The following is a 22,822-nucleotide window of genomic DNA, read 5'->3' as shown; positions in this document are numbered from 1 at the left end:
CGGTGAGGGCCCATTTTTTAAGTAGACACTGGAAATATTACTAAAAATATTCAAGCAGCCAAGCAGGATACACTCAATATTAAAGTAATTAGTTTAGCACTGTAATAAAGGTTTACAGGTAGCAACTTCTCATTTATAATTAGACTCATTGATTGAGAAGCTCTTATGGTTCTCAATTCCTTGCAACTTTGTTTCTTTCCCCCACTTTGCGCCAGTTGTTGATTTTTTAGACTCTTTTTATTTTTTCCATTATTCTGCTTGTAGACTATTGCCTGCCTCACTGAGCTTTATTCTTGTTTTAACCCTCATTGACTTGATTTACTATTCCTCATCTGGTCAACCGTCTCTTTATCTGAGGCTCCTTGCATCACATTTCCTTTCCTTATCTCTATTTCCTAATGGATCTTATAGGTATTCATTAAAGAGTGTTGTTTAACAGGTGTCGAGGTATCAAGTGGACCTTCCCAGACTACTACACTTGTTGATCCCTTTGGCTTTTTAATTTTACCAATGTCACCATGTTTCACTTGTTCTAATAAGGTATCTAATTTCAGGCCGTTTGTGTTTTTACCAAAGCTGAAAATTGTTTAAAGACTTTCACCAGCTGTTTAAATGCAAGGTATCTGATGGAGTATCAGGAGCACATTTTTCCCAAGTTCTTGAACAGCCCTGACAAAATATTCTATAATTTGATGAATAATCACCCCAGGAGCCTGTATTAGTCTTACAAATATTTAGTAGACTCCCTTTTAGAAAGCATTTCCCAATACTTGGGTGGCTGACCAAGGTCAGCCTGCCAAAGTAAAGGTTAATCTGTACATACCAATCAGCCAATCAGGAAGAGACCTTCTACTTCTAATACACATTTATACAAACTAACGGTACGAAGCATTAGAACATGTTTGCTTCTCTTTAGAGAATCAGCAAGTGTGGAATGCAGGCTTTAACCACCAGTAGGAGCTGGTATTCCATTCTTCTCCTTTGTTACTTTCACTGCCTCCAGCTCAATGGCATACATGCCAACATTCTGTGACCAAAAATCTGTAGGAATCTTAAAGTTTCAGAAAAGTTGACAAAAATTGGTATTTGTTGCCACTAAATCGGTAGGCGGTAGTACTGCTTAAAAAGGGTTATCCTACCGCCTAAATCGGTAGGGTTGGCAAGTATGTAGCAGGTGCCAGAGAGAGGAGCACTGCGTTGTGCAGCTACGTAGAAGAAATAGCATATTGCACTTGCAGGCGGGTGGAAGTGGAGAGACTCGCACACGGCAGGGCTGAAACGTGTGGTTTCCCCCGGCTCCTGAGGCAAGCTCACACCTGACAGAACTCATTAGGAGGAGTGGCTCGCCATTGCTTCAGCGGCTCGCCCAAGCATGTAGATGACTGTCACCAGTGAGCTGAGGTACGGTGAACCATGTGGCTGTTGATATCCAGAAGTGCTGGAGCGGATCTCACAGGCACCGCTGACAGTCTGGGGAGGTTGCACTGGCGCACTGGTTTGCTAACTGCTGCCTGTAAGAACACACCATTATAAAAGCAGCAGCTTGGACACAATCCCACTGAAGCACGTTCCTCGGATTCTGTGTACTTGCGCACCCTGCAACCATGGCTGAACAGGCTGCTAAATCCAGGCCAAAAAAAACATTTTTAAAAAGAATATTTAAAAAAAAAAAAGAACCGGTATTTGTTGCCACTAAATCGGTATGCAGTAGGACTGCTTAAAAAGCGGTATCCTACCGCCTAAATCGGTAGAGTTGACAAGTATGCAATGGCCAATTTGCAAGCTTGGATTTGAGGAGTACACCTGTAAAAGCAGCATTCCAAGGTTCCTTTTGTGTTGTGTACATTTTGGGCACTGGGAAAGGGGGCATGGACTAGCTCTGTCACAGGAAGCCCAAGGTATGTCCTGCCCTTTCCCCATGCACACGATCTAATACTATTAGAGCCTTACCATCAGGCTCTATTTTGTGCCAGGCGACATTTGCAATCAATCAACCAATCATATGTATATTTTGGCTTCAGCCACAAAAATACAGCGCAATCCATAAAATCCATGCAATGTTCATATACATAAAAACAGTAACTGAACCTTGTTTTACACGACCACAAAAATAAAACAAATGTTAGGTTAAAAAGTAATTGTAGTTGTAATGAGACTACCAAGTCAACACTGAATGGCTAAAGGCAATCATTAGAAATCGTTTCCTTTGGCTTGGAACCACTTGCGTGGGTGGCGCTCACCTATCCCACAATAGAGTTCTCTGGTGCGGCTCTGACGCCTCATTAGAACATGTTTTCTTCTCTTTAGACAATCAGAGAGTGTGGAATGCAGGCTGTAAGTGTAGTAGAAGCCTGCATTTTAGCCCCCCCCTTTGCTCTTCTAGAGCAAATCAGCAAACTTGGAATGGAGGCTGTAAACACCTATAAAAGTTGCATTCCAAAGTTCCCTTTGTGATATGCACACACTGGGCAATAGTAAATGAGACATGGAAAAGTTGTGTTACAGGAAGCCCCAGGTAAAGTTGCCCTTTTTCCACCCTGCTCAAACTCTAATAGTGCTAGGTGACCTTTACCCTTGTTAGAGTAACAGTAACAGCTGTAACCTACCACATAATGGTGCCCTCTGGTAAGGGCTCTATTGTTTCATTGGAAAGCGGTGCAAGCTTGCAAACAGTGAGGAGAACAGATCTTCTGGCAATCTGAGGAAAGTATAATTGAGGTTGGGTAACGTGTGGTGTAACAGTGGGAGTGAGGCCAACAGAGGGTGCCACTCTAGAGGGGTGGGACAGACAAACATGTTTAATTTATGATGTTCAGACTCCTCACATCTCAGAATCTATCACAGCAGTTCAGGCAAATAAAAATAGTGGCCTTACAGAGCATTCCAAGCTCCTTGTTGATGCCCCCATTGCAAGGACAAATGCAGCACTTTGTTGATGCCTATCGTTGCAGGGTACAGCCTAATTCACATGAGCTGTTGAAACACATGGGCAGGGCCTAACAGCAGGGAAACCTGTGATATAACCATGTCCTGAAAATGTGTTCTATACATATTGACCTATAGGCTTTCCCTTACTTGGGCAGATCCTACAATGAAGATGAAATGTCATTATTTGCACATATAAGCATGCTGATCATTGAGTCTTCTGTCACCTGACCTGGGTAATCACCCAGAAAACTATTATTAAGTGGAAGCACATAACCTCTTTCCAACCCCCATGATTGCAGGCATGCTCCCCTAATGCTACCGCTGGGTGCAGTCTCCAGAGGGAAAATTGGGTCATTTCCCAAATGAAAGAGGACACAAATAGACTGTTTAAGCACAGACCCACCATGTAATCAACCAGTTAAGTATTACAGGTCCCTGTGGCCTGCATGATTAATTGACTTCAAAAGCGCTACTATGTACACCAAAATTGGAAGGTACTCTGCTTGAACCATAATCTGACATTTCAGGAAATGAAATCAGATTTATATTTATGTTCATAAATACTTCCAATGCACCTTGTCACAGGTCCGTCAATGGATCAAGCATGGCCCTACTAACAGTTCCTGGCAGGTCTAGCATGTGAGCTTACCCTTTTCTGTCACCCGGGATATCCACACCACCTACTCCCCAGCCTCATTTGGTTGCATTTGACGTCCAATTCAGTGAAGAACCTAGATGACTTTCCTGTCCCAGGCCTTCATATGATCTAACCATCAACAGAGTTCTACTATGGCTTCCATTGTCGAAACAACTGAGTGATCACGGCTGCCAAATCATCAGTCTCGGAAGAGCTCAGTTGTGCACACATCCAGGAAAGAAAGCCTATGATAAGGCGGTTTTTGTACAGTCCGCTTCTGAGAGCTGTACAACCACTAACTTTAAGGCAGGATACAAGCATCCAACTGTAAAGGGAAGCCCTCTCACAAGGAGATAGTGTAACAGAGCTCTCAGGCTTAACTCTACGGAGGAGAAGTTGGCTGGCACAGAGATACAGTAAGTCCGCACACATGCATCCAAAAAAAGCACGCCACACTGGTATACTGAAAAATATACACCGTCTTGAAATTACACAGACACACACCTGTTTTTTCATCTCCCTGGTATTGTACAGTACTCAATTACTTCTAGCCATGTTCACACTCTCCAGCAGTCAAGGTTGGAGGATATTGGTTGATGAGGGCTGTTGTGGATTTACAGTCAGTTTTGTTCACAGATGACCCCAGAGCTCTGCCATAAGGATGTTTCATAGTTTGATCCCTCTCACCCTGTGTGGAACCTGACTCTGCGTTCAACACATCAGGCTTCTAGTTGGTCTGTCTAGTGAGATAAAGTCTCCTGGGTCCAAGCAGTCCGCTTGTGCATGCTTGAACAGATATGCAAGAGTCTTGGTTGCCCTTCCCATAAGCATGGAAGGTGAATTTAGCCCCAGGAGTATTATCCTGAGGTGATGGATATGCATTCCATGGGACCTTTAAACCCTAACCATGCCTAATCTGAAACACACACACAAACGCGCGCTCACACACACACACAGTCTCTCTCTCTCTCTCTCTCTCTCTCTCTCTCTCTCTCTCTCTCTCTCTCTCTCTCTCTCTCTCTCTCTCTCTCTCTCTCTCTCTCTCTCTCTCTCTCTCTCTCTCTCTCTCTCTCTCTCTCTCTCTCTCTCTCTCTATCTCTCTCTCTCTCTGTCTCTCTCTCCCTATCTCTCTCCCGCGCCCCCCTCTGTACTTCCATACGAAGAGACCTAATACTTTACATGCCAACAGTTCTCAAAGGATAGCTATGCATGCATGACAGAATCTACACTGTCTGCACTGCAAACATGCCCATAAATAGAGAGAAGAAGGGAAATGTTACTTCACAGCCTTGAGCAGAAAAGAAAGAGGAGAGGCTAGGTGGGATGTGGCCTGTTTCTTTGGTAGAAAACTGAGTTGGACTGATCATTTGTGTGTTTCATGTACTAATTATTTCCCCCGGCTGCTATTGGAAAAACAGGTGTTTCTTGCTCCTAGTAAAGTAAAGAAGGTTGATACATAAGAAGAAGCTTGAATCCTTAAATGCTGCTTATTTCGTGGAGGGTCTGGCAAACAGCCTTTATCTTTGGGTCATCAAAGTGGGAGCCAACCCCATGACTCTTGCCCTGAAACTCAAAGGGCAAGAGGCGTAACACAAAAGGAAAGAGGGTCGCGTTCAAAATGTGTCAAGGTCACTTTGTCAATCCCACCACTGAGTCAAATAGAAAGGCGTTGACCTGAGTAGGGTGACCAGATTGCTGCAGGGGTGCACGCTACATACCGCGTGTGCACAAATTAATTCTAAGTGCGTACTCAGGGTTGAACCTGTGCTGCTCTGCGTCGTCTTGCTTGCAAGATGAGCACGTTGCCCCTGAGCTAAAATATTGATAACAATTTTAAATAGGCACATTTGCCCCAACTCCCAATCTTATTTATGCCACTACTAATAGGATCAGGTTGCAAACAGAGATAAAAGTAGCAAGTGATTTGTTTTTTTAAATCACCATGCACTACTAGGGGTATGCAGCCTGCTGCTTTCCATATGTTTCAGACGGCTTCTATGATATCTTATCATTGACTATGCTAGCTAGGGCTGATGAGTTGTAGTCCAAAACATCTGGAGAGCTAAAGGTTGTAGACCCATAACTCTATATGGACTTGTAGACGTGTCCCTTATTTAGCTTCCCTATCCATTGCAAGAATAATTTCCATATGCACATTTTTTCAGGAATTTGAGATGCACTCACTCCCTTGTTGCCCACCCAGTCACATAGCTGTGTGTGTTCGCAGGTTACTCACAGGGAGCGGAGTGTGTTCACATGCAGTTCCTTTCTCTGCAGATGAATCTACTTCCATAAATCCTCGAAAACAACTTGAAATTTGCATGTACAAAAGTTAACCCTCTGGGGAAGTGTTTTGTGTGAATCAGTCTGCGTGTGCAGTTTATGTGTGGGTGAAGCACAAACTGTGCTAGTCACAGTTTGTGGCTGGGTTAACATCTCTTTGTGAATCTGACCTAGTGAGTTTTACCACTGTACCAGGTCTGCTTTCACATGTTTTGTGAGCAGACTAATGCAGACCAACTCACTGTATGTTAAGAAAATTTTCTAACGTGAAGTACTGTGATCTATTTACTTACTGGGATATATCTGTTACTTGTTTGGGTTCTATTGTCTCATAGGATATGGACTGGAGGTAGACATGTGGGCGACCGGTGTCATCCTCTACATCCTGCTTTGTGGTTTTCCTCCTTTCCGGAGCCCAGAGCGAGATCAGGAAGAGCTATTTCAAATCATACAGTTTGGTGAATATGAATTTACCTCGCCTTACTGGGACAGAATTTCAGATGGTAAGAGACAGCATTGAAAATAAAAATGTCAAACATATCTGCCATTTCTATCACGATGTACGCTCTTTGGTACATTCATACCACAGACTACAGGAAAAAGACATTTCCTCTTAACTGGTAAACATGAATACAAATAAACTGACTTAATCACTGTGAAAGGCCCATCAAATACAGTAACGTCTATGAGTCAACTTTTCTTTTTTTTTAAATCCACTTATTGTGTCATCCTCTGATACCAACCAAAGGCCTTTAACTGTTTAACTGTATTTGACGATCCCAACACCACGTGGGATCTGCAAAGAGACCGGGCCTGATTCACAGAGCATGTTCCACCCTCTACTCCTCTTCTTCCATCTTCACTGATTAAGAGGAAGTTCAGGCTGGACTCTCTTGCCTCTTTCCTTGATATGTGAGATTCTCTATCCTGTCCCACTCCCCATTTCATGCCTCGCCCAGAAACCATGCTTTTATGACTTTCTTTATGCACCTATGGCTACCTTTGGCCAACACTCCTGCTTCCGCATTCACACCTTCCTCAGCCAGGATCACATCTAACATGCCTCGTGACCTATAATGCTGGTACAAATCATAGACTCCGACCCTACTCCTAAGATACAAAAATTCCCTTGCTGCCCTCGTCTCTGCACTGAACTCTTCCAAAACCTTCTACTGCACAAACCTAATTTTCTCTCTTTGCAATCATCCCACCAACTCTCAACTACCGTCCAAGCTCTGCTCGCACCTCCCAGGGGAATATCCATCACCTCCTCCCTTTCTGCTATTGACTTTGCTCACTACTTTACTCTAAAATTCATTTCACTCTCATACACCTGCTACCCCTCCCTCCTCACCCTCCTTTTGTCCACCACCTCTCCCACTGCCCATTCTTGACTACTTATTTCCTACCTCTCCTATTGAATTGAATTAGCACCCATTCTTCGCAGTGCTAAGCCATCTTACCATCCCATCAATTCATTTGCTCACCACAAGCTCAAAGAGTTAGTTTCAATCGCCTGCCCTTATCTCTCTGAGATCTTTAATCCATATATCTAATTTGGACTCTTCACTTCCTCCTTCGAATCTGCAGCTGTCGTACCAATATTTGAAGCGACCCTCTGCTGACCCATACATCCCAGATAACTATTGCACAGTTTTCCTCCCATCCCATCATTTAAAGTTCCTTGAGCGGGTGGCCTTCAACCAGATCATTAAGTACCTAGCGGATAATGGTGTTGGAGATCCACTTCAAGCTGACTTCCAAAGTAAACGCTCCACTGAGACTACACTGATGCATGTCTCCAACTTTCTCTCTGATGCTCACCACTCCAAACGCCCTGCTATACTTATTCTTTTGGAAGATGCCCTTACATTTCTGGAACAGATGACCCAATCTTCCCCTCACTCACACCATGCTTCATCAGTGCATGTGTGGAATTGTCAAGTAATGGTTGAATTTCCTTTTCTTACTACTGTTTAAAATTGAATAAATGTTTGTACGTAACCATTTTATGGCGGCTCTATGAGATGCTCTATATTTTTGTGGGGATGTGATTTCCTTAGGTTGCTTGATAAATGCACCGAATGACCTGGAGTCCCTACTATCTTCAAACACCCATAATTGTTCAACCTGTTTGTCTTCCACCTGGTGGCTGGTTCCTCTTTCAGGCTGCCGATTGATGTTGTGTATAAATGGGGATGGTCTCTGTATGCCTGCAAGTGTACTACACATGGGACTTCCTAGTGTAATGGAGCACTCATATCATGTAATACATAGTTAGTCCTGATGGTTCTTGTGGCTGTGATCATGTGGCAGTAATTTATCATTGCCCTCTATTGGCACCCCTTGCCGATGGCCTGATTGGATTTTGTATTGCAGTATTGCCTCTTGATTGGAGAAAGGGGGTGATTAACTCACTGTATATTGAGGGTTGGCAGTGCATGTGTGGGAGGGGCTTACTGAAATGTGCTAAGTGTGTTGGGTTGAAAGGTAAAAGTCTATACAGCATACATGTATGCACGAATCCTGTAGGTGATATCTGTGCAGTAGCCCCACTTATTCTCCTAATCTTTTTAATGCTGCTCTGATAGAGTGTCCATGTGTTGACTAACACTGCCAAGTTCAGAAATACTGTAGCATATGTGGAGAGGCAGGGCACTAAAATAGCCATGCTTCAGGATTCCCACATTAAAGGGCCAGGAAAGACCACATTTTTCACTTCATATTCTTCCAATTCTTTTCACCCTTGGGTAGTAGTGATGGATCAAGATTTAAGATTTTCAATAGTCTCAGTTACTATTCTGGAAATCCCTCTGACACTTGTTAATTAATGTCTACGACCCGACCATTGATACCCCTGTCTTCTTTGTTGATCTGATGAACAGATATCACACATTTCTGAGTGCATTTTTCATTTGAGACAATGATTTTAATATCATACTTGACAGTCACTGAAAGCTCAGGTACTAGTCGTGTGACTTTGACGCAAGCAAGGGAAGTTCTCCATATACTCACCTTGGCCTGTTAGACACTTGCTAAACTCTTCATCTTGTGGTGTAGGAGAACTCTTTCTGCTCTTTAGGGAAATGTATGCACTCCAGGATAGACTAGGTTATAACATCTCCCAACTGCCTCGACTGCTCTCTGAACACTCCCTGATTACATTATGGTTGACACTGGTGGGATGCATATCCAAATCCCACCCCATGGCAGCTTGGTTCTCACTAATATTGTCTTCAAACATGCTGTTACATTCCATATCATTTTTTAAAATAATAATCTGGGGTTTGGCATGCTGGGATCCATGTTTTGGGAGTCATTTACGGTATCTGTAAGGTTCCATGTCATTTCATCGCGGTATGTTTTTTCGTGGGGTTTTTTACCGCAAAATGTTTAGCGGAAAAAACCCATTGAATTTTTGTAACATTTATTTTTGGGGGTCCCCTTCAACCCCCCATTCCCGTTCAGTTTATATCTATTACCAAAAACCCACATCCCATATATATAATTTGTGTGCTGCCGAAATCTGTAAAAGCGTATCTCTAAACGCCAACGTTCTGCCGCCTAACATTGCGCTCGAGTAGCATTGCGAGCTCACTGCTCTTGCTACACTGGTGCCTGCTTCCTGGAGGAGGCGGGGCGCTGCAGCCTCACGTGACGAATCACGTGACATCCACCGGGCCTTAAAACCAACCCTAAACCAGCCGAGGGGTGTGTGCTGCCGAAATCTGTAAAAGCGTATCTCTAAACGCCAACGTTCTGCCGCCTAACATTGCGCTCGAGTAGCATTGCGAGCTCACTGCTCTTGCTACACTGGTGCCTGCTTCCTGGAGGAGGCGGGGCGCTGCAGCCTCACGTGACGAATCACGTGACATCCACCGGGCCTTAAAACCAACCCTAAACCAGCCTTGCGGCGTAAAGCCCTGTGGAGTTAAGCCCTCTGGCTGTTATACGGCTGTTGTGCGTGTTGTGCCGATGCTGCTGAAGGAAGATTAATATACAGGATCCTAAGTAAGCAAACCAGATATCTCAGTGAAATATACATTGTTATCACCTGGCTGGGGGGGAGAGTCGGACTAAGGCCGCTCCTCAAGCTGTCGGGCGTTCCCATTCCGGGTGGTTCTTTTGGATTGGTACCTTGATACTCCAATTATTGACATTTTAACTCTACTCTTCAACCATTCATTAACTTTCATCATCATATGACTTGTGACGATAATTTTAACTAAACAAATTAATTATTTTCCTTACGAAATTGTATAATTTTGGTTTTTATTCGCTCCCATTCTAATTGATGGTATTGGCTGCTCATTTTATAGTTCTATTATCTGCTGATCCCTGATATTAGTTTAATTTATCTCAGGGGCTGCGAAGGTCTCTTCTCCCCTGTTAATTTTAAGAAACGGAGTGTATTTTAACTACTGAATTGATTAGGTCCTAGGTACATTTATTATAGATTTACTTGGGATAGGATTGATTTAATTTTTGGGTGATTCGTCTCCTTAGGGATTAATAGTTACTCCTTTTCATATCTTATTTATATATATCCCCCCTAACGCTCTATTAACATGGCCCAAAGTTCATGCTCACATAATTTGAGATCTAAAAAGGGGAAGAAAAGCGTATCCACATCTAATATTAAATTAGGAACCCAGAAGCCTGGTAAAGGGAAAAAACTAAAAAAGGGAAGTAAGAATGAGCCTATTTGTGAGACTAAAGGCGTATTAGAACAACCTAAGATACTCAGCTTCTTTACCATAAAAGAAAAAGTAACGGTACCTGACAATGTATTCCCCCCCCCTTCCTCCTCTAATAGCTTGAGGATTGATAATGTATTACCTCCCCCTCTTCCCTCTAATAGCTCTATGATTGATAATAATTCGCTGTTGACATTAGTACATAAATTCAGGCGTCAATCTATGGGAACGGGAACAAATCTGGAAATTTCTGCAGTAGAGGATACCGATATGAATAATATTATCGGTACAAATCTGTCAGCTTCCCCAGATTTGGATAAATTTGCCCAGAGAGAAGAGGAACTTAATTCGAGCGATGAGTCTTATAATTCTATGGGTAACCATTCTGAAATTTCTGTTAACAGTGATAGAAGTAGGGTAAGTGAAAACTCACTTAAATCTGGTGAGAAAATGGATGCCTTAACTACCATGATGGATGTCCTCTTGACCATTTGTACTAAATTGCTTAAAGAACAGAGTGACACAAAATCATTGGTACTACAGAATATTGATAATACCAGATCACTTGGGATTATGATAGAGGAATACTGTGGAAATGATTTTAAAAAGGGTAAAAGGCATACCGTGGGGTCTAATGAGGTGTTAGGAGACTTGAGTGAGTTGGTTTTGGTGGTTGAAAAGAAAATGAGATTACCACTGTACAGACTAATACTTCCCATATGGAACAACTTAATTCAAGGGAAAACTCGACTGATAAGACTAGTATTAGTGTGAGAGAGGTAGAAATAAGGGTAGCTCAAGGCGTACTAGGCGAAATAGAAAAAATAAAAAATCCACCCGTAAGAGGATGGTGATGGACAAGACTAAAACTACTAAGATTGTTAAAAAAAATTCCCTGGCTCTAGCAAATACCGCCCCTTTAGACTCTGAATGCGTAGAAGTGGGGAACCACTATGAAATTATTGAACATCAGCGGAAGTCGGATGAAGGGAAAAAAGTGGTAATTAAAAGTAAGGGACTAGAAAACTGGCTAAAGGGTAAGGATAATACAATAGAGGAAAGTGAATGTGAAGACATGGTACCTATAGAAAATAATTTTAAATATGTTGAAATTCCATATAATAACAATATTATGCCTCTCACAAAAAGGGAGAGGGAAATATATATCAAAGAGATGGAACGATTGGCCATGCATAGTAACCAAAAAACAAGTATGGCAAATTTTGTGGGAATAAATGAAGAACCCCTACTTATAGTGGGGAAAAGTATTAAAATCATAGAAAAATCCACTGTTGATGAAAGCCCATTTTTAAATCGGGCTTGGTTACTGAATAAACTGTCACACATTCCACAGTTACAAAATATTAATTCAGGGGATATTGAATCTATTATCCTGCCGGAATATGGAAGCTGGGAAAACTGGGTCATTGTCCAATTTAGATCTGCAGTTTTTGTTGACCTCATAAGGGAATACTCTAATGGAGTATGGGGCAATAACTATGAAATTGTGATATGCCATTCCGCAATTCATAATGATCGGAATGATAAAAACATGGATTTGGTGGGAGCTCTACCTACTACTATGGAACCAAGAAATAAAAACGTAGAAGTAAATTCTTTGGAGGGAAATACTACTACTCAGAATTGAGATGAGGTATGTATTAATGAATTCAATCTCCTCTCTTGGAATAGTAGAGGCTTTAATTCCCTACTACACAAGGATGGTATCCAATTGTTGTTGGAGAGTGATGTTTTTGCTTTACAAGAAACTTGGGTAACTGGGGAAATTCTACTTGATGGATATAATATCTGGAGTAACGCTGCTTCCAAAGGTGAAAAGGGCCGGCCGTATGGAGGGCTATGTATTGGGGCAAAAAACCATCTCTCATTTAAACCTTATGAGAAGCATGGGAACTTACCTAATGTTATGTGTGCAATCATAGATAGGGGAAGGTTATCAAGGAACCTCCTTCTCATTAACATCTACTCTCAACCAGGGGGGGGGATGATGTTCAGGAGATTGGGGAGTTTCTAAACCATACTATTGAAAGCTGGACCCTGGATTCTCCTCAGTCCGAAATTTGTATAGTGGGTGATTTTAACGCCCACTGTGACTCTGTTGTAAGGGAGATGAATAGGTGCAAAGAATTGTGGGACGAAACGGTCATTACTGCATCATTGGAAACACAGGAGGGCAACCTGGTTGATGGGTTAAATACCCAGTTTGTGCAGGGATGCCGGTGGATGAACCTTATGTTTAGTTGGGGGTTAGAATATTTGGAACCTAATATAGGGCCAGGTACTGGGGCAACCTGGACAAATGGGAAGGTAGGCTATAGGTTAGACTATATGTTTGTAAATAAAAAAACTAACCCAATCTATGATCTATTTTGAACACATAGATACCACTTTGAGTGACCATACACCCATCAGGGGTAAATTTTTTAATGGCCCGAAAAAGCAAAGTTGGGATGTGGGCAATGTGATGGATATTCAATTTTCTGCAGGTGGAAACAGGATCACTTGGTCGGATAAAAATGTAATTATCTTTAATGAGCTGTTTGATCGCCTGATCATTTATGGTCAGGATATTGCACGTAACGGCCTCAATCTGATAACGAATTTGTTGGGAATAATACGGAGGACAAACAGCAACCTTATTGTGAAAAATAAAAAGGGAAAAAACCATTCCCACAAATTTGATCAAGTGATTTATGACAGGAAAAAAGAAATGATGGGTGAGATTCGTAAACTAAAGCAGACATGTGACTTAGATGACGAAGAGAGAAGTAAGAGAATCAGTAATATAAAGACACAATATAAAAACTGGCTAAAGGATTATAAGTATAGTACTAATAATGTTAATTGGAGGTGTTTATATAAGATATGTAAAACCCATGACTCAAAAAAATGTTGGTACTTATATCGACAATTCTTGATGGAGGAAGATTGTAGGGAAAATACTAATGTGAGCCAGGAGGCTTGGAAGCAGTACATTACTGATCTCTACTTCAAGATTAGTGATATGTCTGCTATTCCTACTGGTATAAATCCATACAGCTATAATACATTTCCCTTTGGTATTCTGGACATTATTAAAGTGATCTCTAAAATGAAATCATCACGTGCCCCCGGCCCAGACGGGTTAGCTAATGCTGTCATAAAACAAAATCCCATGAAATGGGCAGTGACTTTGCTCCAGCTATTCACTGGTATATGGGAGACAGGCCGCATACCGGATAGCTGGAGGAAAGCTATAGTAGTCCCTATTTTTAAAAAAGGGGACAGAAAATTGCCCGATAATTATAGATTGCTGGCCATGGCAGACAGTAGCTGTAAGATCTTCTGCTCCCTGTTAGTTGACAGCTTAAATAACTGGATAGAGGAAAAGGGTCTTCTGTCTGCTCTCCAAACTGGCTTCCGCAAAGGATATAGCACCCTTGATAATCTAATAATGTTGAAACACATTATAGCAGGGTCTAAGGATAAGGGGGAAAAACTATATGTGTGTTTCGTTGATTATTCGAAAGCCTTTGACAGTGTTAATAGGGGACTTTTGTGGAAGAAATTAAGAGAGAAAAAGATCTGCCCCAAAATTCTGCATTTTTTGGAAGAAATGTATAGGGAAACTACTGTCTCCATATGTTTGGGCAAAGGAGGGATGTTATCACCTGAGATCGCTACTAATACTGGACTGAAGCAGAGATGTGTCACATCGCCTATATTGTATAACTTGTATGTTTCAGATATGTGGGAAAGCTTTACCATCATAAATAACTTCCCACCAATAGTGGCGGGGAAACCCATATGTGGCCTTATGTATGCAGATGATACCGTCCTCTTGGATAAGACTCCGATAGGGCTGCAAAGAATGTTGAATGGCCTACTAGCTTACTCTGAAGCGAATAACCTTAGTATTAATATTAATAAGACTAAGGTAATGGTATTCGGAGCTACAAAGTTAGAAAAGAAAAAACTTTCCTCAAGATGGCAGATGAACTCTATTAAACTGGAGGTTGTTGAGGCCTATCCTTATTTGGGGATGCCTATTCTGAGCAATCCCTGCATACATTTTTTCCAGGAGGCGGTTAATCTAAAAGTACTAAAGAAATGGAAAGTCATAAGGAAATATATGACCAGTAAAGGCGGCCACTCAATCGAAGGTTTACTTGAGATATACAAAAGATGCATTATACTTGGTATTCTGTATGCGCTGGTAGAAAGTAAAACAGTAGAACAGTAAAAACAGTAGAAAGTAAATATCTGAGTAAACTACACCTACTTGAAGGGAAGATCTGGAGACCAGCCCTAGGACTCCCCAATTCAGTACCAATACAAGCTATAAGGTGCGAACTGGGGCTCATATCCCTCTTGACTCTGTGGAAAATTCGAATGTTGCAAACTCTATTTTAGAATAATCTCAGGGGATGGGGATGAAGGAAGTCTGCTTAACCTTATAAGACAAAATAAAAGTGAAGGCAGATTTAAGAATTCCCATATGCTAAATCTTCAAAAAATAGCATTATCTTTTCTGGAAGCCCTTGGCTATAATGAATTCATGGGAAAAGATAACAGAATGTGTATTAAGAAAAGTCTTAAAGATAAAGCTTTTATTTGGGATCTGTGTGAAAATCAATCTTATCTTTATAATAAGTCCAGATACTCTGTTTATGCTCTCCAAGGCCTCAAACCTGCCACCCCAAGACAATATCTGCTAAACACGGGAAGCAGAGCTTTGAGAAGATTTATCTTGCAACTACGTTTGAACATCCTCCCGTGTAATGATATTATTGAGGCAAGAACAAAAATTCCCTGTGCAGAAAGATTGTGTAGGCACTGTAATATAGAGGTGGAGACAGCAAGACATATTCTAACTTCATGCACCAAATTAAGGGAATGTTATTTCAAAGGGTATGCAAATTTTGTAGAGGATATGCGAAGGATTGAATCTGACCAATTTTGGTCAGTTATTTATGATGGAGAGATTAAGGTTTTTATTGGGGCAGCCTTTTATATTTGGAAGCGAGTAATATGATGTATGCTTTTTTTATGTGTAATATGTAACTGTGTTTGGTTGATATAATATTTTTGTAGTGTATAAGGTTTTAATTAACCAAAAAACACTTTAATCAAATAAAAAAAAAAAATATATATAATTTTTTAACCCCCCCCAAAAAAATGTGATGGTTTTTTTCGATAAAAAATGTGCAGTAAAAAACCTTGCGAAAAAACATCCTGCGATGAAAGGACGTTGTACCCTCTGTAAGAGCGGGGTGTATGTATGCAAAAGGTGGGATACGTAAAACTATCTGCCTTGAACTGTTCACTACTGAAAAGTCACTCTACAGGCTACAAAATGACCATACAACATTGGGGTATGTTATGTTAGTGCTTTAAACTAAAGCAAAGCTGGAGGATTTCAGGTCTGCTGCCAACAGGTAATTTTTATTTCTAGGTGCACTGGTCCCAGCCAGGTCGTACAGGGAGAGTGAACACTCTGGTAGGGTGTTGCCTTGGCTTCTCTGAAGAGGCAGGGCAAGCATGCATATTAGGAGGTTCCACAATAGGCACAATTCTCTGCCTTTCACACCAGATTTAATCAGCGGAGGCTTTGAGCACTTCTAATCTGACCTCAATGGTAACTCGTACCGCCACAGTGTAGAGGGCAGGAAACACTTCTTTCTGACATTCCCCCTGAAGATAATCAATTGCTGCTCTGCTGAGGACATAAATCTCACTATAACTGCGAAGAAAACCTTACGGTAACAGAGGTGCTGCCTACAGATGAGGCTTGAGGGTGTGCAAGTTGTGAGAAACCAAAGGGTGGCTCATCCGCTATTCCTCAGGAACTTGTCATCCAGGTGGCCAGGATACAGCCAACGCTTTTGGATCCAGTTCCTGAGGGTGGACCAGTGCGGGAGGATCACATGGGTGAGGGGTCTTCGTGGAGTGGGGGTGAGGCAGCCGATGGTGAGACACAGTATTACCCCCTTTCCCATACCCATGACCCATCCAATTTTATAGAATCCTCCAACATCCCAATTCCCCCCCCTTTTCTACACAAACACTGGGCCGAGGAAGATGGCGACTGAGAGTAAAGAGGCAAACCCTTACACATCTCATTGGACATGTCCCGCTAATCTGGTCAAGCAAAGTCAGAAACTTGACTTTAATTGCATCCATCTGATACCCAGTAGCTCTCACCACACAGATAAAAGGTGGAGGCATGAGAGCAAAGGGTAGAGAAACCCAGGAGATCCCTGCAGGAGGTCATTGCCTCCAAAGAGCCGTGAAAGATACGCTGAGAAGGCCATATTCCAGACAAGAAGACTGCATTTAGTTTCAAGGCCTCCAGCGACCCTGCCGGGTGAACGACAGAGTTGGGGAGGCGAGGCCAAGCTTGTGGTTTTAACCTTGACTTGTGAATTAAAACAGAAAAAACAAGAAAGGTGTAGAGGAGCAGTTAAATGCCTCTTCAGGAAATCCCACCCCCCTACCTCCTATATGTTGGAAACCTGGGATTGTGCCATGTTTGGCACCAGCTGTTGTGACCATACCAAGGCGAGCATTCGAAAGAAGGTATCCTCTGAGAAAACCCTATCAAATGTATCCCTGAAGAGATGATCATCTGAGGGAGGAACTCCCTGAAGGAATATGAAAAGGAGCAAAATGAGGAGTTGGTGACGTCACAAGAGACGAACATGACGCACTGAGGATACTGGCTGAAGAGAATCTATAGATCTTGCGGAAACGGATGATGAAGTTAAGAATCAAGTAAACTTTCATATGCGAAAAGAAGATTGCACGTGTGCAAAGTGCTACAGAAAATACAAGCCATTTAATAACTGCACAGATGCTGAAACACAAGTAGACTAAGTGATCATAGAAGCTGGCTATACGTAGTGAATAGACTGCAAGCGAAGCCACCATTGTATAGAAGCTGGACATCGGTGTCATTAATTATTTTAGTAAGCCAGGACCCATGGACAGAAAAAGGCGAGAGCTGTGTCACAGCAAGAATAAGCTGAGATCGTAGAAAAGCATGGCGAGGCTGTCTGGCCTGGTATCAAAGCTGAAGCAGCCAAGGACGGTTATCTATTCTTGAAGGCAGTTAACGTGAGAAGCTGAATCATCCTTTGTTAAGGTGCTAAGAAAGAACATCAAGCGTGGCAAGTTTGATTCATTTAAGACATTTAAATGCTGCAAACTGGACCACACCGTGGTCTCCTGTCACGTGAGCTAAGGATGAAAATAGAGTTGAGCGTGGAGTCCTAGAACAACAATAGTGCGTGCTTGCACTGCCTTATATTCCCAGAGACAAGAATACTTTGCAAGGCCAAGTTCAAAGACAATCTTCATGGAAGAAGGCATGGTTGATGAGAGTTGTTGGGCTCATTGGGTGGGGAGGTAAAGTCAAGTCCACCTCCTGGCACTTGGGCCTGAGCTTATGTGCTGCTAAGTGAACCGAATGTTCCAGACATGGCACGAGCGTGCCAACCAATTATAGAGGGCTGTATAATGAAAGGCCTTATAGTTTGAAGACCAATGATATACTGTGTACTTACTAGTGTTGAAGATGGCATGTTTTAGAGGTAGGCATAAGTTGTCACCCTGACAGTAGACAGCCTATCACAATCCTAGTCTCTATGCAATGTATACTTAGATGTTCCCCTTGAACGTATCACAATCCCTCGTAGGTTTTTCTTATTTGCCACGTAGTATGACGTCACGTCTGACATATTTTGTGCATATAAGGATGTTTTTATAAGAACTTCACTGACAGCCCGAGCGAACGTCCGTTGTTGTCCGTTATAACTCCCTGTTTTAGATGATTGTTAATAAAACAGCACCTTTGCCATCTTCCTGAGTTGGTTTGATTATTTGGTGTCAGAGTTATTCTGCATCTGCGTCCAATGCAGGCACGGTACCTACATGGCCATATGCTCAAAGAAATGCACACAACCAGTGAGATTGCGAGCGAAATGAAAGACCGGAATGTGTTAAGGAAAGATTGAAGTTGCAACAATATATCTCACAATTGAAGGCTGCACTTGTGTGGATGAGACGTGAAGGAAGGCAGACCTGTTGGGAACTGTAAATTACTGATAACTGTGAAGCCAGTGATACAGAATAGCAGAGTGGTCCGGCGAAAGGAAGTAGCCCACTTGAAAGTCTCTGCGAAAGGTGAAATGTTTTGTTATAAAGCGACAAAGTGAATGAACTCTAAAATGTATATTGATCAAGATTAACCCAGAGAAAAGGGGGAGTTAAAAGGTGAATGTTGACCTTTGCGCTTGTGATACTGAACTATTGAGACCAAGAGACACTGGGGCAAATAACACAAGAGTCTGAGCTGAAACAGGGAAAGTCGTAGTGTTCCTGCAGGGCTCTATTGAAAAAAACCCTGCACATTCGAAAGTCTTCGACATCAGGAAAAGGTCTGAGTCTGACTTAGAGAGACCTAAAGTGTGATAAAATTGGATAAGGGAACCCCTAAAAAATGTGAATTAAGCTTGGTCAAGGGACCCCTGCAAGTGCTGTGATTGAAAAGTCCGAGCCCGATCGAGGGAGACCTATGTGAACTTTTTGCTTTGAAAGGTCTGAGCCTGATCGAGGGAGGCCTGCATGAACGTTTGTTGAACTGTGAAATAAATCTTTGAAAGCTGGGATAAGTGACTTAAACGTGGAAGGCCAAGCAGGCCTCTATCCATGTTTTTAACTGCCTTTGTTTTGAGAACCTGAGCCAGAGTGTGTCATCTTATTTACGGGGACCGCCTTACTCCGTGCTGTCCAACGTGGGAAGGAGAGCTGACTCAACCACATTGATTCTTTATGTTATGCCACTGATTTTCCTTTGCATACATATTTCCCTTTACACACGTTTGTGTATAAGAGATAGGGCAGGTATTAGGTTTTGTTAGGAGTTCCAGTCCCAAAAGACCCCGGATGCCTAAGGAATTAGTGGGTATGTATGAACCTAAGTTGGATGTGTTGGATTGGTTAAAAATGTTTGAGTATAATCATGGGCTTCAGGACATCACAGGGAATGAGTTACTTCCCTGGTTGTTCTCTAGGCTTCCCCCTGTTGCAACTGATGTGGTAATGGAGTTGGGGGAGGTGGATAAGAAGGATTATGAATGTGTGAAACTAGCTTTGATAGCTAGATTTGGGAAGACCCCTTCCCAATACCTTAAGAGGTTTAGGACCCTCAAAAAGCATGATGGTACCCCTTGGGCTACCTGGGTGAGTGAAAGTTTGAAGAACTTAGAGGGATGGATTAAGGGTTACAGAGTTAACACTTATGAAGGAATGAAGAATCTTGTAATGTTGGAGTCAATTTATGATGCCTGCTCTCCTGAGCTCAGACAGCACTTGGCTGATTCAAAGGAATTAGATTCCAGGAAGATAGCTAAGGCTGCCGACTTGTGGGTTGCCAACAGGGCCACTCACAAGGATTCTGGGGCCACCCAGAAAAAGGAAGAGGGAAAACAGCCAAAAACGGACTCCAAAGACAATTCTAATAATTCCAATTCCAAAGAGGGCCCCAAACAAAACCAAAAGGGTAAGCCACAAGGGAAACCAAATCAGGCTAGTGTACCTCCTGGTGCTAAACCAGAAGGAGGTCAGAACAAGCCACCATTCTAGAAAGCATTTGGTAAATGCTTTGTTTGTGGCTCTACTGACCATGTGAAAGGAGATCCCATATGTAAGGGTAAACCTTCAGGGGTCCAGCTTGTCTCCTTAGCCTTCGCTCCAGAGGAGGAAGTACAAATGGCAAGTGGAAACTTTCTATTGCTGGCTGATGAACCCATTGGAGTCTCAGCCAGTGTTTCTTTAGTGTCTCTGGGGTTGTGGGAACAACAGACCTTAGATGTCTATAATTCTATCCCAGATAATACTAAAGAGTATTATAAGGACAGTGTCCAGGTGAATGGTCAGGAGACTCCTACCATTAGGGACACTGGGGCCAGCATAACTGTGGTGGACAAATCCTTTTTTCAGGCTGAGGATGTTGCTAACGCACCCAAACGCCTCACCAAGTTAGCTGGAGGGCCTGTGCAGATGCTTCCCCAATTACCAGTTCTCATCCAGTGTAATGACATGACTGTGAAGATACCTGTCAGCATACAAAGTGAGGTGCCAGGAAGGGTTCTGCTGGGTAATGACTTAAAAACTCTTGGAGTAGTGTCACATACCCCCAGACCTCCTAGTAAAAGGTTACAGGAGCTCACCAGACCTGCAAGGGAGCGAACCATGAGAGGTACTCCCAAGGAGATGATGAAGAAAGAGATCACTCCTACTCCACTGGAGATGTCAGCTGCTGTCTCTAAGAAACTAGAAGGAAAAGGGAAACCTAAAACTTCTAAAAAGAACCTCACAGCCAGCACTCCAGTGCAGCCAAAAAGGACATCCCCTAGGTTGTCCAAAGTTACACCAGTAACCCCCCTCCAGCTAAGGCTGAGAGGGAGGTACAACCCTGTGTGGTTGAACTAGACTCTGAAGAAGAGCTAGTGGAAGGCCCGGAACTCATTGGAGATCTGGATCCTGTTGACCATCCTGAGCTCCAGTCTTTACTGGCAGAAGGTGGACCCAACAGGGCAGACTTCAGTAAGGGACAGAGAGAATGTCCAACTCTTGAAGGTCTTCGTCACCAGGAAGATGCTCAGGCTGAAGGGCAAGAGCCTGGGAAATATAATGTTACACTGGGAAGATGGCCTCTTCTACAGTGAACCAACGGAGTCTGCACCTGGGGACAACAAACGACTTGTAGTACCCCAAGAGAACAGACCACAGTTCTTGCAGTTAGCCCATGAGATTCCTTTGGCTGGTCACTTGAGTTTCAAGAAGACTAAGGAAAGGCTCTCACTCTACTTTTATTGGCCAAAGATGGGGGCTGAAGTAGATAAGTACTGCAGGAGCTGCCACACCTGCCAGACTTCTGGTAAGGTTGGCTCCAAGAATGTGGCACCTTTAGTGCCTCTCCCTGTAGTGGGAGTCCCATTTGAGAGAGTAGGGATTGACATTGTTGGTCCCCTTGATCCTCCAACCTTCTCAGGCAACAGGTTTATACTTGTTGTAGTAGACCATGCTACTAGGTACCCTGAGGCAATTCCTATGAGGACTGTTACAGCTGGGCTGTGGCTAAGGCCCTCCTTGGTATTTTTACCAGGGTTGGGTTTCCTAAGGAAGTAATCTCTGACAGGGGGTCGAATTTTATGTCCCACTACATGAAAGCCATGTGGAAAACCTGCAGAGTTACTTACAAGTTCTCAACCGCATACCACCCTCAGACAAATGGGATGGTTGAAATGTTCAACAGAACCATGAAGAGCATGAGAGTTACTTTAGAGGACCGCCTTAAAAGAAAGTGGGACCTTCTACTGCCATGCCTTCTCTTTGCTTATAGAGAAGTCCCTCAGGAGGGAGTAGGTTATTCTCCCTTTGAAGTTCTTTATGGTCATCCGGTCAGAGGTCCATTGGCCCTGATCAAGGAGGGGTTGGAGAGTGCTCCTTCCCCCAAGCCAGTCAGAGTGACTGACTATGTGATAGGTCTCCGAAGGAGAATGTCACAAATGATGGCAGAAGCAAGTGATAACCTGAAAGCTGGACAAGAATTGGTCAAGCACTGGCATGACCAAAAGGCTAACATGGTTGAGTTTACTCAGGACCAGCTAGTTCTCGTTATGATTCCAACAAGGCAGAGGGCCTTGCAAGACAAATGGGTGGGACCCTTCAAAGTTGTGGGTAAACTTGGAGAGGTCAACTATCTGGTGGACTTGGGCAATCCCAAGGAGGCTCCAACAGTCTTCCACACCAACAGACTAAAAGCGTATGTCTCCAGACCTGATGTAGGAGCTTTGCTTCTAGCATCATCAGAGGAAGAAGAAGAGAGTGAAGCTCTTCCTGATCTCCTCAGAGGCTTACCTTTAGACGAAAAGATTGAAGGAGTAAATCTATCTTCAAATCTGACACCTGAGCAACAGGAAGAGTGCAAATCCATGTTGAATCAGTTTGCCTACCTGTTCTCACTTTCACCAGGCTTGACCCCTTGGGGACAGCATGACATACTCACTGATGACTGTCTGCCAGTCAAAAGCAGAGGATATCGAATGTCAGAAAATGTAAGAACCCACATCAAAGGTGAGGTCGGCAAGATGCTTGATCTCGGGGTAATAGAGCCCTCTACTAGTCCATGGTCTAGCCCAGTTGTGTTAGTGCCAAAGGCAGGATCTAAAGAACTTAGATTCTGTGTGGATTACAGAGCTCTTAATGCAGT

At 42.8% G+C, this 22,822-nt stretch overlaps 1 protein-coding gene across 2 annotated transcripts in view; it reads left to right on the top strand.

The window, feature by feature from the left end:
* Positions 1-22,822, top strand: part of DCLK3 (doublecortin like kinase 3) — a 312,584-nt gene that overhangs the window by 210,949 nt on the left and 78,813 nt on the right. The window contains exon 4 of one of the 2 annotated variants that reach the window (XM_069613196.1): positions 6,184-6,351. The exons of the other annotated variant lie outside the window; for it this stretch is intronic. Coding sequence (XP_069469297.1) covers positions 6,184-6,351 — 168 coding nt within the window. The remainder of the gene's footprint in view (positions 1-6,183; positions 6,352-22,822) is intronic. 2 annotated transcript variants of the gene reach the window in all.

This window comes from Ambystoma mexicanum, chromosome 5p, assembly GCF_040938575.1.
Source record: "Ambystoma mexicanum isolate Mex_15411 chromosome 5p, UKY_AmexF1_1, whole genome shotgun sequence".
NCBI lineage: Eukaryota > Metazoa > Chordata > Amphibia > Caudata > Ambystomatidae > Ambystoma > Ambystoma mexicanum.
The sequence above is the reverse complement of the archived record's forward strand: the minus strand, read 5'-3'. Positions and strand labels throughout refer to the sequence as shown.